This window comes from Heptranchias perlo, unplaced genomic scaffold, assembly GCF_035084215.1.
Source record: "Heptranchias perlo isolate sHepPer1 unplaced genomic scaffold, sHepPer1.hap1 HAP1_SCAFFOLD_675, whole genome shotgun sequence".
Classification (NCBI taxonomy): Eukaryota; Metazoa; Chordata; class Chondrichthyes; order Hexanchiformes; family Hexanchidae; genus Heptranchias; species Heptranchias perlo.
The window spans coordinates 88,014-106,696 of NW_027139704.1; the positions used below are offsets into that span (position 1 = coordinate 88,014).

Consider the following 18,683-nt stretch of genomic DNA (forward strand, 5'->3'; position numbering starts at 1 on the left):
CCATCAAACACTCCCAGGGTCAGGTACAGGGTTAGATACAGAGTAAATCTCCCTCGACACTGTCCCATCAAACACTCCCAGGGTCAGGTACAGGGTTAGATACAGAGTAAAGCTCCCTCTACACTGTCCCATCAAACACTCCCAGGGCAGGTACAGGGTTAGATAGAGAGTAAAGCTCCCTCTACACTGTCCCGTCAAACACTCCCAGGGTCAGGTACAGGGTTAGATACAGAGTAAAGCTCCCTCTACACTGTCCCATCAAACACTCCCAGGGCAGGTACAGGGTTAGATACAGAGTAAATCTCCCTCGACACCGTCCCGTCAAACAATCCCAGGGTCAGGTACAGGGTTAGATACAGAGTAAAGCTCCCTCTACACTGTCCCATCAAACACTCCCAGGGCAGGTACAGGGTTAGATACAGAGTAAAGCTCACTCTACACTGTCCCATCAAACACTCCCAGGGTCAGGTACAGGGTTAGATACAGAGTAAAGCTCCCTCTACACCGTCCCGTCAAACACTCCCAGGGCAGGTACAGGGTTAGATACAGAGTAAAGCTCCCTCTACACTGTCCCATCAAACACTCCCAGGGTCAGGTACAGGGTTAGATACAGAGTAAAGCTCCCTCTACACTGTCCCATCAAACACTCCCAGGGTCAGGTACAGGGTTAGATACAGAGTAAAGCTCCCTCTACACCGTCCCGTCAAACACTCCCAGGGCAGGTACAGGGTTAGATACAGAGTAAAGCTCCCTCTACACTGTCCCATCAAACACTCCCAGGGCAGGTACAGGGTTAGATACAGAGTAAAGCTCCCTCTGCACTGTCCCGTCAAACACTCCCAGAGCAGGTACAGGGTTAGATACAGAGTAAAGCTCCCTCTACACTGTCCCGTCAAACACTCCCAGGGCAGGTACAGGGTTAGATACAGAGTAAAGCTCCCTCTGCACTGTCCCGTCAAACACTCCCAGGGCAGGTACAGGGTTAGATACAGAGTAAAGCTCCCTCTACACTGTCCCATCAAACACTCCCAGGGAAGGTACAGGGTTAGATACAGAGTAAAGCTCCCTCTACACTGTCCCATCAAACACTCCCAGGGTCAGGTACAGGGTTAGATACAGAGTAAAGCTCCCTCTACACTGTCCCATCAAACACTCCCAGGGTCAGGTACAGGGTTAGATACAGAGTAAAGCTCCCTCTACACTGTCCCATCAAACACTCCCAGGGCAGGTACAGGGTTAGATACAGAGTAAAGCTCCCTCTACACTGTCCCATCAAACACTCCCAGGGCAGGTACAGGGTGAGATACAGAGTAAAGCTCCCTCTACACTGTCCCATCAAACACTCCCAGGGCAGGTACAGGGTTAGATACAGAGTAAAGCTCCCTCTACACTGTCCCATCAAACACTCCCAGGGTCAGGTACAGGGTTAGATACAGAGTAAATCTCCCTCGACACTGTCCCATCAAACACTCCCAGGGTCAGGTACAGGGTTAGATACAGAGTAAAGCTCCCTCTACACTGTCCCATCAAACACTCCCAGGGCAGGTACAGGGTTAGATACAGAGTAAAGCTCCCTCTACACTGTCCCATCAAACACTCCCAGGGCAGGTACAGGGTTAGATACAGAGTAAATCTCCCTCGACACCGTCCCGTCAAACAATCCCAGGGTCAGGTACAGGGTTAGATACAGAGTAAAGCTCCCTCTACACTGTCCCATCAAACACTCCCAGGGCAGGTACAGGGTTAGATACAGAGTAAAGCTCACTCTACACTGTCCCATCAAACACTCCCAGGGTCAGGTACAGGGTTAGATACAGAGTAAAGCTCCCTCTACACCGTCCCGTCAAACACTCCCAGGGCAGGTACAGGGTTAGATACAGAGTAAAGCTCCCTCTACACTGTCCCATCAAACACTCCCAGGGTCAGGTACAGGGTTAGATACAGAGTAAAGCTCCCTCTACACTGTCCCATCAAACACTCCCAGGGTCAGGTACAGGGTTAGATACAGAGTAAAGCTCCCTCTACACCGTCCCGTCAAACACTCCCAGGGCAGGTACAGGGTTAGATACAGAGTAAAGCTCCCTCTACACTGTCCCATCAAACACTCCCAGGGCAGGTACAGGGTTAGATACAGAGTAAAGCTCCCTCTGCACTGTCCCGTCAAACACTCCCAGAGCAGGTACAGGGTTAGATACAGAGTAAAGCTCCCTCTACACTGTCCCGTCAAACACTCCCAGGGCAGGTACAGGGTTAGATACAGAGTAAAGCTCCCTCTGCACTGTCCCGTCAAACACTCCCAGGGCAGGTACAGGGTTAGATACAGAGTAAAGCTCCCTCTACACTGTCCCATCAAACACTCCCAGGGAAGGTACAGGGTTAGATACAGAGTAAAGCTCCCTCTACACTGTCCCATCAAACACTCCCAGGGTCAGGTACAGGGTTAGATACAGAGTAAAGCTCCCTCTACACTGTCCCATCAAACACTCCCAGGGTCAGGTACAGGGTTAGATACAGAGTAAAGCTCCCTCTACACTGTCCCATCAAACACTCCCAGGGCAGGTACAGGGTTAGATACAGAGTAAAGCTCCCTCTACACTGTCCCATCAAACACTCCCAGGGCAGGTACAGGGTGAGATACAGAGTAAAGCTCCCTCTACACTGTCCCATCAAACACTCCCAGGGCAGGTACAGGGTTAGATACAGAGTAAAGCTCCCTCTACACTGTCCCATCAAACACTCCCAGGGTCAGGTACAGGGTTAGATACAGAGTAAAGCTCCCTCTACACTGTCCCGTCAAACACTCCCAGGGCAGGTACAGGGTTAGATACAGAGTAAAGCTCCCTCTACACTGTCCCATCAAACACTCCCAGGGTCAGGTACAGGGTTAGATACAGAGTAAAGCTCCCTATACACTGTCCCGTCAAACACTCCCAGGGCAGGTACAGGGTTAGATACAGAGTAAAGCTCCCTCTACACTGTCCCGTCAAACACTCCCAGGGCAGGTACAGGGTTAGATACAGAGTAAAGCTCCCTCTACACTGTCCCATCAAACACTCCCAGGGCAGGTACAGGGTTAGATACAGAGTAAAGCTCCCTCTACACTGTCCCATCAAACACTCCCAGGGCAGGTACAGGGTGAGATACAGAGTAAAGCTCCCTCTACACTGTCCCATCAAACACTCCCAGGGCAGGTACAGGGTTAGATACAGAGTAAAGCTCCCTCTACACTGTCCCATCAAACACTCCCAGGGTCAGGTACAGGGTTAGATACAGAGTAAAGCTCCCTCTACACTGTCCTGTCAAACACTCCCAGGGCAGGTACAGGGTTAGATACAGAGTAAAGCTCCCTCTACACTGTCCCATCAAACACTCCCAGGGTCAGGTACAGGGTTAGATACAGAGTAAAGCTCCCTCTACACTGTCCCGTCAAACACTCCCAGGGTCAGGTACAGGGTTAGATACAGAGTAAAGCTCCCTCTACACTGTCCCGTCAAACACTCCCAGGGCAGGTACAGGGTTAGATACAGAGTAAAGCTCCCTCTACACTGTCCCATCAAACACTCCCAGGGTCAGGTACAGGGTTAGATACAGAGTAAAGCTCCCTCTACACTGTCCCATCAAACACTCCCAGGGTCAGGTACAGGGTTAGATACAGAGTAAAGCTCCCTCTACACTGTCCCATCAAACACTCCCAGGGTCAGGTACAGGGTTAGATACAGAGTAAAGCTCCCTCTACACTGTCCCATCAAACACTCCCAGGGTCAGGTACAGGGTTAGATACAGAGTAAAGCTCCCTCTACACTGTCCCATCAAACACTCCCAGGGTCAGGTACAGGGTTAGATACAGAGTAAAGCTCCCTCTACACTGTCCCATCAAACACTCCCAGGGTCAGGTACAGGGTTAGATACAGAGTAAAGCTCCCTCTACACTGTCCCATCAAACACTCCCAGGGCAGGTACAGGGTTAGATACAGAGTAAAGCTCCCTCGACACTGTCCCATCAAACACTCCCAGGGCAGGTACAGGGTTAGATACAGAGTAAAGCTCATTCTACACTGTCCCATCAAACACTCCCAGGGTCAGGTACAGGGTTCGATACAGAGTAAAGCTCCCTCGACACCGTCCCGTCAAACACTCCCAGGGTCAGGTACAGGGTTAGATACAGAGTAAATCTCCCTCGACACCGTCCCGTCAAACACTCCCAGGGTCAGGTACAGGGTTAGATACAGAGTAAAGCTCCCTCTACACTGTCCCGTCAAACACTCCCAGGGCAGGTACAGGGTTAGATACAGAGTAAAGCTCACTCTGCACTGTCCCGTCAAACACTCCCAGGGTCAGGTACAGGGTTAGATACAGAGCAAAGCTCCCTCTACACTGTCCCATCAAACACTCCCAGGGTCAGGTACAGGGTTAGATACAGAGTAAAGCTCACACCACACTGTCCCGTCAAACACTCCCAGGGCAGGTACAGGGTTAGATACAGAGTAAAGCTCCCTCTACACTGTCCCATCAAACACTCCCAGGGCAGGTACAGGGTTAGATACAGAGTAAAGCTCCCTCTACACTGTCCCATCAAACACTCCCAGGGCAGGTACAGGGTTAGATACAGAGTAAAGCTCCCTCTACACTGTCCCGTCAAACACTCCCAGGGCAGGTACAGGGTTAGATACAGAGTAAAGCTCCCTCGACACTGTCCCATCAAACACTCCCAGGGTCAGGTACAGGGTTAGATACAGAGTAAAGCTTCCTCTACACTGTCCCGTCAAACACTCCCAGGGTCAGGTACAGGGTTAGATACAGAGTAAAGCTCCCTCTACACTGTCCCGTCAAACACTCCCAGGGCAGGTACAGGGTGAGATACAGAGTAAAGCTCCCTCGACACTGTCCCGTCAAACACTCCCAGGGCAGGTACAGGGTTAGATACAGAGTAAAGCTCCCTCGACACTGTCCCATCAAACACTCCCAGGGCAGGTACAGGGTTAGATACAGAGTAAAGCTCCCTCTATACTGTCCCGTCAAACACTCCCAGGGCAGGTACAGGGTTAGATACAGAGTAAAGCTCCCTCTACACTGTCCCATCAAACTCTCCCAGGGCAGGTACAGGGTTAGATACAGAGTAAAGCTCCCTCCACATTGTCCCATCAAACTCTCCCAGGGCAGGTACAGGGTTAGATACAGAGTAAAGCTCCCTCTACACTGTCCCATCAAACACTCCAAAGGGCAGGGACAGGGTTAGATACAGAGTAAAGCTCCCTCTACACTGTCCCGTCAAACACTCCCAGGGTCAGGTACAGGGTTAGATACAGAGTAAAGCTCCCTCTACACTGTCCCATCAAACACTCCCAGGGTCAGGTACAGGGTTAGATACAGAGTAAAGCTCCCTCTACACTGTCCCATCAAACTCTCCCAGGGCAGGTACAGGGTTAGATACAGAGTAAAGCTCCCTCCACACTGTCCCATCAAACTCTCCCAGGGCAGGTACAGGGTTAGATACAGAGTAAAGCTCCCTCTACACTGTCCCATCAAACTCTCCCAGGGCAGGTACAGGGTTAGATACAGAGTAAAGCTCCCTCTACACTGTCCCATCAAACACTCCCAGGGCAGGGACAGGGTTAGATACAGAGTAAAGCTCCCTCTACACTGTCCCGTCAAACACTCCCAGGGTCAGGTACAGGGTTAGATACAGAGTAAAGCTCCCTCTACACTGTCCCGTCAAACACTCCCAGGGCAGGTACAGGGTTAGATACAGAGTAAAGCTCCCTCCACACTGTCCCATCAAACTCTCCCAGGGCAGGTACAGGGTTAGATACAGAGTAAAGCTCCCTCTACACTGTCCCGTCAAACACTCCCAGGGCAGGTACAGGGTTAGATACAGAGTAAAGCTCCCTCTACACTGTCCCATCAAACACTCCCAGGGCAGGGACAGGGTTAGATACAGAGTAAAGCTCCCTCTACACTGTCCCATCAAACACTCCCAGGGCAGGGACAGGGTTAGATACAGAGTAAAGCTCCCTCCACACTGTCCCATCAAACACTCCCAGGGCAGGGACAGGGTTAGATACAGAGTAAAGCTCCCCCTACACTGTCCCATCAAACACTCCCAGGGTCAGGTACAGGGTTAGATACAGAGTAAAGCTCCCTCGACACTGTCCCATCAAACACTCCCAGGGCAGGGACAGGGTTAGATACAGAGTAAAGCTCCCTCTACACTGTCCCATCAAACTCTCCCAGGGCAGGTACAGGGTTAGATACAGAGTAAAGCTCCTTCTACACTGTCCCATCAAACGCTCCCAGGGTCAGGTACAGGGTTAGATACAGTTTAAAGCTCCCTCTACACTGTCCCATCAAACACTCCCGGGGTCAGGTACAGGGTTAGATACAGAGTAAAGCTCCCTCTACACTGTCCCATCAAACACTCCCAGGGTCAGGTACAGGGTTAGATACAGAGTAAAGCTCCCTCTACACTGTCCCATCAAACACTCCCAGGGCAGGTACAGGGTTAGATACAGAGTAAAGCTCCCTCTACACTGTCCCATCAAACACTCCCAGGGTCAGGGACAGGGTTAGATACAGAGTAAAGCTCCCTCTACACTGTCCCGTCAAACACTCCCAGGGTCAGGTACAGGGTTAGATACAGAGTAAAGCTCCCTCTACACTGTCCCATCAAACACTCCCAGGGTCAGGTACAGGGTTAGATACAGAGTAAAGCTCCCTCTACACTGTCCCGTCAAACACTCCCAGGGTCAGGTACAGGGTTAGATACAGAGTAAAGCTCCCTCTACACTGTCCCATCAAACACTCCCAGGGTCAGGTACAGGGTTAGATACAGAGTAAAGCTCCCTCTACACTGTCCCGTCAAACACTCCCAGGGTCAGGTACAGGGTTAGATACAGAGTAAAGCTCCCTCTACACTGTCCCGTCAAACACTCCCAGGGCAGGTACAGGGTTAGATACAGAGTAAAGCTCCCTCTACACTGTCCCATCAAACACTCCCAGGGCAGGTACAGGGTTAGATACAGAGTAAAGCTCCCTCTACACTGTCCCATCAAACACTCCCAGGGTCAGGTACAGGGTTGGATACAGAGTAAAGCTCCCTCTACACTGTCCCGTCAAACACTCCCAGGGCAGGTACAGGGTTAGATACAGAGTAAAGCTCCCTCTACACTGTCCCATCAAACACTCCCAGGGTCAGGTACAGGGTTGGATACAGAGTAAAGCTCCCTCTGCACTGTCCCATCAAACACTCCCAGGGCAGGTACAGGGTTAGATACAGAGTAAAGCTCCCTCTACACTGTCCCATCAAACACTCCCAGGGCAGGTACAGGGTTAGATACAGAGTAAAGCTCCCTCTACACTGTCCCATCAAACACTCCCAGGGTCAGGTACAGGGTTGGATACAGAGTAAAGCTCCCTCTACACTGTCCCATCAAACACTCCCAGGGCAGGTACAGGGTTAGATACAGAGTAAAGCTCCCTCTACACTGTCCCATCAAACACTCCCAGGGCAGGTACAGGGTTAGATACAGAGTAAAGCTCCCTCTACACTGTCCCATCAAACACTCCCAGGGTCAGGTACAGGGTTAGATACAGAGTAAAGCTCCCTCTACACTGTCCCATCAAACACTCCCAGGGCAGGTACAGGGTTAGATACAGAGTAAAGCTCCCTCTACACTGTCCCATCAAACTCTCCCAGGGCAGGTACAGGGTTAGATACAGAGTAAAGCTCCCTCCACACTGTCCCATCAAACTCTCCCAGGGCAGGTACAGGGTTAGATACAGAGTAAAGCTCCCTCTACACTGTCCCATCAAACTCTCCCAGGGCAGGTACAGGGTTAGATACAGAGTAAAGCTCCCTCTACACTGTCCCATCAAACACTCCCAGGGCAGGGACAGGGTTAGATACAGAGTAAAGCTCCCTCTACACTGTCCCATCAAACACTCCCAGGGTCAGGTACAGGGTTAGATACAGAGTAAAGCTCCCTCTACACTGTCCCGTCAAACACTCCCAGGGTCAGGTACAGGGTTAGATGCAGAGTAAAGCTCCCTCTACACTGTCCCGTCAAACACTCCCAGGGCAGGTACAGGGTTAGATACAGAGTAAAGCTCCCTCCACACTGTCCCATCAAACTCTCCCAGGGCAGGTACAGGGTTAGATACAGAGTAAAGCTCCCTCTACACTGTCCCGTCAAACACTCCCAGGGCAGGTACAGGGTTAGATACAGAGTAAAGCTCCCTCTACACTGTCCCATCAAACACTCCCAGGGCAGGGACAGGGTTAGATACAGAGTAAAGCTCCCTCTACACTGTCCCATCAAACACTCCCAGGGCAGGGACAGGGTTAGATACAGAGTAAAGCTCCCTCCACACTGTCCCATCAAACACTCCCAGGGCAGGGACAGGGTTAGATACAGAGTAAAGCTCCCCCTACACTGTCCCATCAAACACTCCCAGGGTCAGGTACAGGGTTAGATACAGAGTAAAGCTCCCTCGACACTGTCCCATCAAACACTCCCAGGGCAGGGACAGGGTTAGATACAGAGTAAAGCTCCCTCTACACTGTCCCATCAAACTCTCCCAGGGCAGGTACAGGGTTAGATACAGAGTAAAGCTCCTTCTACACTGTCCCATCAAACGCTCCCAGGGTCAGGTACAGGGTTAGATACAGAGTAAAGCTCCCTCTACACTGTCCCATCAAACACTCCCGGGGTCAGGTACAGGGTTAGATACAGAGTAAAGCTCCCTCTACACTGTCCCATCAAACACTCCCAGGGCAGGTATAGGGTTAGATACAGAGTAAAGCTCCCTCTACACTGTCCCATCAAACACACCCAGGGCAGGTACAGGGTTAGATACAGAGTAAAGCTCCCTCTACACTGTCCCATCAAACACTCCCAGGGTCAGGTACAGGGTTAGATACAGAGTAAAGCTCCCTCTACACTGTCCCGTCAAACACTCCCAGGGTCAGGTACAGGGTTAGATACAGAGTAAAGCTCCCTCTACACTGTCCCATCAAACACTCCCAGGGTCAGGTACAGGGTTAGATACAGAGTAAAGCTCCCTCTACACTGTCCCGTCAAACACTCCCAGGGTCAGGTACAGGGTTAGATACAGAGTAAAGCTCCCTCTACACTGTCCCATCAAACACTCCCAGGGTCAGGTACAGGGTTAGATACAGAGTAAAGCTCCCTCTACACTGTCCCGTCAAACACTCCCAGGGTCAGGTACAGGGTTAGATACAGAGTAAAGCTCCCTCTACACTGTCCCGTCAAACACTCCCAGGGCAGGTACAGGGTTAGATACAGAGTAAAGCTCCCTCTACACTGTCCCATCAAACACTCCCAGGGCAGGTACAGGGTTAGATACAGAGTAAAGCTCCCTCTACACTGTCCCATCAAACACTCCCAGGGTCAGGTACAGGGTTGGATACAGAGTAAAGCTCCCTCTGCACTGTCCCGTCAAACACTCCCAGGGCAGGTACAGGGTTAGATACAGAGTAAAGCTCCCTCGACACTGTCCCATCAAACACTCCCAGGGTCAGGTACAGGGTTGGATACAGAGTAAAGCTCCCTCTACACTGTCCCATCAAACACTCCCAGGGTCAGGTACAGGGTTAGATACAGAGTAAAGCTCCCTCTGCACTGTCCCATCAAACACTCCCAGGGCAGGTACAGGGTTAGATACAGAGTAAAGCTCCCTCTACACTGTCCCATCAAACACTCCCAGGGCAGGTACAGGGTTAGATACAGAGTAAAGCTCCCTCTACACTGTCCCATCAAACACTCCCAGGGTCAGGTACAGGGTTGGATACAGAGTAAAGCTCCCTCTACACTGTCCCATCAAACACTCCCAGGGTCAGGTACAGGGTTAGATACAGAGTAAAGCTCCCTCTACACTGTCCCATCAAACACTCCCAGGGCAGGTACAGGGTTAGATACAGAGTAAAGCTCCCTCTACACTGTCCCATCAAACACTCCCAGGGCAGGTACAGGGTTAGATACAGAGTAAAGCTCCCTCTGCACTGTCCCATCAAACACTCCCAGGGCAGGTACAGGGTTAGATACAGAGTAAAGCTCCCTCTACACTGTCCCATCAAACACTCCCAGGGTCAGGTACAGGGTTAGATACAGAGTAAAGCTCCCTCTACACTGTCCCGTCAAACACTCCCAGGGTCAGGTACAGGGTTAGATACAGAGTAAAGCTCCCTCTACACTGTACCGTCAAACACTCCCAGGGCAGGTACAGGGTTAGATACAGAGTAAAGCTCCCTCTACACTGTCCCATCAAACACTCCCAGGGCAGGTACAGGGTTAGATACAGAGTAAAGCTCCCTCTACACTGTCCCATCAAACACTCCCAGGGTCAGGTACAGGGTTGGATACAGAGTAAAGCTCCCTCTACACTGTCCCGTCAAACACTCCCAGGGCAGGTACAGGGTTAGATACAGAGTAAAGCTCCCTCTACACTGTCCCATCAAACACTCCCAGGGTCAGGTACAGGGTTGGATACAGAGTAAAGCTCCCTCTGCACTGTCCCATCAAACACTCCCAGGGCAGGTACAGGGTTAGATACAGAGTAAAGCTCCCTCTACACTGTCCCATCAAACACTCCCAGGGCAGGTACAGGGTTCGATACAGAGTAAAGCTCCCTCTACACTGTCCCATCAAACACTCCCAGGGTCAGGTACAGGGTTGGATACAGAGTAAAGCTCCCTCTACACTGTCCCATCAAACACTCCCAGGGTCAGGTACAGGGTTAGATACAGAGTAAAGCTCCCTCTACACTGTCCCATCAAACACTCCCAGGGCAGGTACAGGGTTAGATACAGAGTAAAGCTCCCTCTGCACTGTCCCATCAAACACTCCCAGGGCAGGTACAGGGTTGGATACAGAGTAAAGCTCCCTCTACACTGTCCCATCAAACACTCCCAGGGTCAGGTACAGGGTTAGATACAGAGTAAATCTCCCTCTACACTGTCCCGTCAAACACTCCCAGGGCAGGTACAGGGTTAGATACAGAGTAAAGCTCCCTCTACACTGTCCCATCAAACACTCCCAGGGCAGGTACAGAGTTAGATACAGAGTAAAGCTCCCTCTACACTGTCCCATCAAACACTCCCAGGGTCAGGTACAGGGTTAGATACAGAGTAAAGCTCCCTCTACACTGTCCCATCAAACACTCCCAGGGTCAGGTACAGGGTTAGATACAGAGTAAAGCTCCCTCTACACTGTCCCATCAAACACTCCCAGGGCAGGTACAGGGTTAGATACAGAGTAAAGCTCCCTCTACACTGTCCCATCAAACACTCCCAGGGTCAGGTACAGGGTTAGATACAGAGTAAAGCTCCCTCTGCACTGTCCCATCAAACACTCCCAGGGTCAGGTACAGGGTTGGATACAGAGTAAAGCTTGCTCTGCACTGCCCCCCATAGTTGAATATCCCCCCCAACCCCCCGAGCGCTGCCTTTCTCCCCCCTCTTCACGGCCCTTGTCTCCCACAGGATGAAATCAGGAAGGTCCCACGTCTGACCGTTGCGAGAGGCGTCCGTCGAGGACCTGCTGATCGGGGAAGCAGATCCCTCCCGACCCGGGAGATGGAGGGTGCGAGGGGTGAGCCTGGGTGAGTGAGGGAGAGGGGAAGAGAGGGAGAGAGGGAGTGAGAGAGGGAGAGAGGGAGGGAGAGAGAGAGAGGGAGTGGGAGGGAGGGGGAGGGAGTGGGAGGGAGGGGGAGGGAGAGTGTGAAGGGTGGGCCTGCGTGAGTGAGGGAGAGGAGGGGAGGGGAGTGAGTGAGGTGGAGGGAGAGAGTACGAGGGGGAGGGAGAGTGTGAGGGGTGGGCCTGCGTGATGAGGGAGAGGAGGGGAAGGGAGAGAGGGAGGGAGGAGGGAGGGGGAGAGGAGAGGGAGGGAGAGAGGGAGGGAGAGTGCGAGGGTTGGGACTGGGTGAGTGAGGGAGAGAGGGAGGGAGGGGGGAGAGGGGAGGGAGGGAGGGAGAGAGAGAGTGGGAGAGTGCGAGGGTTGGGCCTGGGTCACTCTGGATCAGACGGTCACTCCCCGCCCCGCCCCGCCCCGCTGACCTGCACCATGTCCGTTTTGCCTCCTGTTCCAGGTGATGGGAGCAGTATCGAGGCTCCATGTGTTGCCATCACCACCGGGACCTTCCTCCGAGGGGTGGTGGGATCGGCCTCGACCTCCGGCCGGCCGGCCGGCTCGGCGAGGACCCCTCCATCGGCCTGGCCGTGACCCTCGAGGGGCTGGGGTTCAGGGTGGGCAGACTGAAAACGGTAAGTGTCGACTCCCGGACGGAGCGCCGCGCGCGGCTCACTGCCCCCCTCCGGTCCGCGAGACGCGAGCTAACGGAGGCTGCGTGTCCCTCACTCGCAGGTACCCCTCCGCGCATCGCAAAGGACTCGGTCGACTTTGAGGCGATGGAGAGGCAGGAGGCCGACCCTCGACCCGTCCCTTTCAGCTTCCTTCACGGCCGCGTCCGGATCGAGGTAGGTTTCTGAGGGAGCGCCGCGCCTTCGGAGGGGTCGGTACTGAGGGAGCGCCGCGCCGTCGGAGGGTCGGTACTGAGGGAGCGCCGCACTGTCGGAGGGTCGGTACTGAGGGAGCGCCGCACTGTCGGAGGGTCGGTACTGAGGGAGCGCCGCACTGTCGGAGGGTCGGTACTGAGGGAGCGCCGCACTGTCGGAGGGTCGGTACCGAGGGGAGCGCCGCGCCGTCGGAGGGGTCGGTGCCGAGGGAGCGCCGCGCCGTCGGAGGGTCGGTACCGAGGGGAGCGCCGCGCCGTCGGAGGGTCGGTGCTGAGGGAGCGCCGCACTGTCGGAGGGTCGGTACTGAGGGAGCGCCGCACTGTCGGAGGGTCGGTACTGAGGGAGCCCCGCGCTGTCGGAGGGTCGGTACTGAGGGAGCGCCGAACTGTCGGAGGGTCGGTACTGAGGGAGCGCCGCACTGTCGGAGGGTCGGTACTGAGGGAGCGCCGCACTGTCGGAGGGTCGGTACTGAGGGAGCGCCGCACTGTCGGAGGGTCAGTACCGAGGGAGAGCCGCACTGTCGGAGGGTCGGTACTGAGGGAGCGCCGCACTGTCGGAGGGTCAGTACTGAGGGAGCGCCGCACTGTCGGAGGGTCAGTACTGAGGGAGCCCCGCGCTGTCGGAGGGTCGGTACTGAGGGAGCGCCGCACTGTCGGAGGGTCGGTACTGAGGGAGCGCCGCACTGTCGGAGGGTCGGTACTGAGGGAGCGCCGCACTGTCGGAGGGTCGGTACTGAGGGAGCGCCGCACTGTCGGAGGGTCGGTACTGAGGGAGCGCCACACTGTCGGAGGGTCAGTACTGAGGGAGCGGGACGTTCTCCCCCGGGTGTCCTGGGGCCAATATTTATCTGGGTTCTTTATCACATCGCTGTTTGTGGGATCTTGCTGTGCGGGCCGTGTTGAAATTTGGGGGCGGCCATCTTGGTATCCGGGCGGCCATCTTGGTATCCGGGCGGCCATCTTTCTATCCTGACTTTCCTGCTTCTCTCTTTCCAAATAATAATGGACGATAATCTCACCAACCCGGAGCAGGCTGAGGAGCAGCCTCCCTGTCACCTCACTCGGGACCGGGCCCGGCTGTCGAGAAAATCGTCCGGGAGAACGCTTCACCGCAACCGCCACGTCCAGGAGAGCACCCGCGGGCCAAGGTCAGATCATCGCCTCTCCTCCCGCCCCTCCTTCACCTTCCCCCTCTCCTCCTTCACCTTCCCCCTCTCCTCCCGCCTTCCACCCTCACTTCCACCTCGCCTCCCCGCCTTCACCTGCCCCGCTCTCCTCCTTCACCTTCCCCCTCTCCTCTCGACCCCCTCACCGCTGTCCTCCCTCTCCTCTCCTCCTTCAACTTCCCCCTCTCCTCCCTCCTTCACCTTCCCCCTCTCCTCCTTCACCTTCCCCCTCTCCTCTCCTCCCTCACCTTCCCCCTCTCTCTCCTCCTTCAACTTCCCCCCTCTTCACTCCCTCCTTCACCTTCCCCTCTCCTCCTTCACCTTCCCCCTCTCCTCTCCTCCCTCACCTTCCCCTCTCCTCTCCTCCTTCAACTTCCCCCTCTCCTCCCCTCCTTCACCTTCCCTCTCCTCTCCTCTCCTTCCTTCACCTTCCCCTCTCCTCCTCCTCACCTTCGCCCTCTCCTCTCCTCCTTCACCTTCACCCTCTCCTCTCCTTCTTCACCATCCCCTCTCCTCCCCTCCCTCACCTTCCCCCTCTCCTCTCCTCCTTCATCATCCCCCTCTCCTCCCCTTCCTTCACTATCCCCCTCTCCTCCCTCCTTCACTATCCCCCTCTCCTCTCCTCCTTCACCTTCCCCCTCTCCTCCCCTCCTTCACCTTCCCCCTCTCCTCCGTCACCTTCCCCTCTCCTCTCCTCCCTCACCTTCCCCCTCTTCCTCTCCCCTTCAACTTCCCCCTCTCCTCCCCTCCTTCACCTTCCCCCTCTCCTCTCCTCCTTCAACCTTCCCCTCTCCTCCTCCCTCACCTTCACCCTCTCCTCTCCTCCTTCACCTTCACCCTCTCCTCTCCTTCTTCACCGATCCCCCTCGATCCTCCCCGACCTCACCTTCCCCTCTCCTCTCCTCCTTCATCATCCCCCTCTCCTCCCCGTCCTTCACTATCCCCCTCGATCCTCCCCTCCTTCACTATCCCCCTCTCCTCCTTCACCTTCCCCCTCTCCTCCCTCCTTCACTATCCCCCTCTCCTCTCCTCCTTCACCTTTCCCCTCTCCTCTCCTCCTTCACCTTCCCCCTCTCCTCTCCTCCTTCACCATCCCCCTCTCCTCTCCTCCTTCACCTTCCCCTCTCCTCTCCTCCTTCACCTTCTCCCCTCTCCTCTCCTCCTTCAACTTCCCCCTCTCCTCCCCTCCTTCACCTTCCCCCTCTCCTCTCCTCCTTCACCTTCCCCCTCTCCTCCTCCCTCACCTTCACCCTCTCCTCTCCTCCTTCACCTCACCCTCTCCTCTCCTTCTTCAACCATCCCCCTCTCCTCCCCTCCCTCACCTTCCCCCCTCTCCTCCCCTCCTTCACTATCCCCCTCTCCTCTCCTCCTTCACCTTTCCCCTCTCCTCTCCTCCTTCACCTTCCCCCTCTCCTCTCCTCCTTCACTATCCCCCTCTCCTCTCCTCCTTCACCTTTCCCCTCTCCTCTCCTCCTTAACCTTCCCCCTCTCCTCTCCTCCTTCACCTTCCCCCTCTCCTCTCCTCCTTCACCTTCCCCCTCTGCTCTCCTCCTTCACCTTCCCCCTCTCCTCTCCACCTTCACCTTCCCCCTCTCCTCTCCTCCTTCACCTTCCCCCTCCTCCTCTCCTCCTTCACCTTCCCCCTCTCCTCTCCTTCTTCACCTTCCCCTTCTCCTCTCCTCCTTCACCTTCCCCCTCTCCTCTCCTCCTTCACCTTCCCCTCTCCTCTCCTCCTTCACCTTCCCCCTCTCCTCTCCTCCTTCACCTTCCCCCTCTCCTCTCCTCCTTCACCTTCCCCCTCTCCTCTCCTCCTTCACCTTCCCCCTCTCCTCTCCTCCTTCACCTTCCCCCTCTCCTCTCCTCCTTCACCTTCCCCCTCTCCTCTCCTCCTTCACCTTCCCCCTCTCCTCTCCTCCTTCACCTTCCCCCTCTCCTCTCCTCCTTCACCTTCCCCCTCTCCTCTCCTCCTTCACCATCCCCCTCTCCTCTCCTCCTTCACCTTTCCCCTCTCCTCTCCTCCTTCACCTTCCCCCTCTCCTCTCCTCCTTCACCTTCCCCTCTCCTCCCCTCCTTCACCATCCCCCTCTCCTCTCCTCCTTCACCTTCCCCCTCTGCTCTCCTCCTTCACCTTCCCCCTCTCCTCTCCTCCTTCACCTTCCCCCTCTCCTCTCCTCCTTCACCTTCCCCCTCTCCTCTCCTCCTTCACCTTCCCCCTCTCCTCTCCTCCTTCACCTTCCCCCTCTCCTCTCCTCCTTCACCTTCCCCTCTCCTCTCCTCCTTCACCATCCCCCTCTCCTCTCCTCCTTCACCTTTCCCCTCTCCTCTCCTCCTTCACTTCCCCCTCTCCTCTCCTCCTTCACCTTCCCCCTCTCCTCTCCTCCTTCACCTTCCCCCTCTCCTCTCCTCCTTCACCTTCCCCCTCTCCTCTCCTCCTTCACCTTCCCCCTCTCCTCCCCTCCTTCACCATCCCCCTCTCCTCTCCTCCTTCACCTTCCCCCCTCTCCTCTCCTCCTTCACCTTCCCCCTCTCCTCTCCTCCTTCACCTTTCCCCCCTCTCCTCTCCTCCTTCACCATCCCCCTCTCCTCTCCTCCTTCACCTTCCCCCTCTCCACTCCTCCTTCACCTTCCCCCTCTCCTCTCCTCCTTCACCTTCCCCCTCTCCTCTCCTCCTTCACAATCCCCCTCTCCTCTCCTCCTTCACCTTCCCCCTCTCCTCCCCTCCTTCACCTTCCCCCTCTCCTCCCCTCCTTCACCTTCCCCCTCTCCTCTCCTCCTTCACCTTCCCCCTCTGCTCTCCTCCTTCACCTTCCCCCTCTCCTCCCCTCCTTCACGTTCCCCCTCTCCTCTCCTCCTTCACCTTCCCCCTCTCCTCTCCTCCTTCACCTTCCCCCTCTCCTCTCCTCCTTCACCTTCCCCCTCTCCTCCCCTCCTTCACCTTCCCCCTCTCCTCTCCTCCTTCACCTTCCCCCTCTCCTCTCCTCCTTCACCTTTCCCCTCTCCTCTCCTCCTTCACCTTCCCCCTCTCCTCTCCTCCTTCACCTTCCCCCTCTCCTCTCCTCCTTCACCTTCCCCTCTCCTCTCCTCTCTCACCTTCCCCCTCTCCTCTCCTCCTTCACCTTCCCCCTCTCCTCTCCTCCTTCACCTTCCCCCTCTCCTCTCCTCCTTCACCATCCCCCTCTCCTCCCCTCCTTCACCATCCCCCTCTCCTCCTCCTTCACCTTCCCCCTCTCCTCTCCTCCTTCACCTTCCCCCTCTCCTCCCCTCCTTCACCTTCCCCCTCTCCTCTCCTCCTTCACCTTCCCCCTCTCCTCTCCTCTCTCACCTTCCCCCTCTCCTCTCCTCCTTCACCTTCCCCCTCTCCTCTCCTCCTTCACCTTCCCCCTCTCCTCTCCTCCTTCACCATCCCCCTCTCCTCCCCTCCTTCACCATCCCCCTCTCCTCCTCCTTCACCTTCCCCCTCTCCTCTCCTCCTTCACCTTCTCCCTCTCCTCCTCCTTCACCTTCCCCCTCTCCTCCCCTCCTTCACCATCCCCCTCTCCTCTCCTCCTTCACCTTCCCCCTCTCCTCCCCTCCTTCACGATCCCCCTCTCCTCTCCTCCTTCACCATCCCCCTCTCCTCTCCTCCTTCACCATCCCCCTCTCCTCTCCTCCTTCACCTTCCCCCTCTCCTCTCCTCCTTCACCTTCCCCCTCTCCTCCCCTCCTTCACCATCCCCCTCTCCTCTCCTCCTTCACCTTCCCCCCTCTCCTCTCCTCCTTCACCTTCCCCCTCTCCTCTCCTCCTTCACCTTTCCCCTCTCCTCTCCTCCTTCACCATCCCCCCTCTCCTCTCCTCCTTCACCTTTCCCCTCTCCTCTCCTCCTTCACCTTCCCCCTCTCCTCCCCTCCTTCACCATCCCCCTCTCCTCTCCTCCTTCACCATCCCCCTCTCCTCTCCTCCTTCACCTTCCCCCTCTCCTCCCCTCCTTCACCATCCCCCTCTCCTCCCTCCTTCACCATCCCCCTCTCCTCTCCTCCTTCACCTTCCCCCTCTCCTCCCCTCCCTCACCTTCCCCCTCTCCTCTCCTCCTTCACCTTCCCCCTCTCCTCCCCTCCTTCACCTTATCATTCTTTCTCCCTCTCCCTCCCTCCCTCTCTCCCTCTCCCTCTCCCTCTCTCCCTCTCCCTCTCTCCCTCTCGCTCTCCCTTTCTCCCTCCCTCTCTCTCCCTCCCTCCCTCTCTCCCTCTCCCTCCCTCCCTCTCTCCCTCTCCCCCTCCCTCTCCCTCCCTCCCTCTCCCTCCCTCCCTCTCCCTCTCTCCCTCCACCCCATGACCTTTCCCCCACTCCCTCTTTCAGGTACTGCCCCTCGATCGAAGCGAAGGTCCTCCGTTTCCCCGGCCGCTCCCACCAGGTGTGGCTCGAGCCCGAGGGCCTTGACTCGGACCTCGTTTACCCCCAGGGTCTGGGGGTCACCCTCCCGGAGAGCGTACAGGAGGAGCTGGTGAGGCAGATTCCAGGACTGGAGAACGCCACCATACTGCAACCAGGTGAGGGGTCGGGCAGGGGTCCGGGGTCCCCCCGGGGGAGGGGGTACGGACTGGGGGTACAGTTGACCGAAGAGTGGGGGCAGCAGGACTTCATAGGCCCCAAAGCACCAGCCTAAATTTGTGGTCTCTTCCCCCATGCCAGGGTACGGCGTTCAGTATGACTTCATGGACCCCCGACCACAACTGCGAGCCAGCTTGGAGACGCAGTCCGTCCAGGGCCTGTTCTTCGCGGGTCAGATCAACGGGACCACGGGGTACGAGGAGGCGGCTGCCCAGGTGAGGAGGGGGCGAGGAGGGACGAGGGGGGGTGGGGGGTCGCGGGCCCAGCGGGCGATGGACCACCGTCGGACGACCCCGCCCCCGCTAACCTCTGCCCTTCTCCCCCGGCCGCTAGGGGTTATTGGCAGGGGTCAACGCGGGGCGGAGGGCCGGAGGGAGGGAGCCGTTCGCGGTCGGCCGCACT

At 56.3% G+C, this 18,683-nt stretch overlaps 1 protein-coding gene across 1 annotated transcript in view; it reads left to right on the plus strand.

The window, feature by feature from the left end:
• LOC137318237 (protein MTO1 homolog, mitochondrial-like) overlaps positions 1-18,683 on the plus strand; it is a gene marked incomplete at its 3' end in the record, with an annotated part of 44,763 nt that overhangs the window by 23,035 nt on the left and 3,045 nt on the right. Inside the window, 9 exon segments of the mRNA XM_067981166.1 lie at positions 11,498-11,530; positions 11,532-11,616; positions 12,103-12,168; positions 12,171-12,277; positions 12,356-12,490; positions 13,561-13,676; positions 18,030-18,220; positions 18,363-18,496; positions 18,615-18,683. The exon segment at positions 18,615-18,683 is cut by the window's right edge and continues 136 nt beyond it. Of these exon segments, the coding sequence (XP_067837267.1) occupies positions 11,498-11,530; positions 11,532-11,616; positions 12,103-12,168; positions 12,171-12,277; positions 12,356-12,490; positions 13,561-13,676; positions 18,030-18,220; positions 18,363-18,496; positions 18,615-18,683 (936 nt within the window).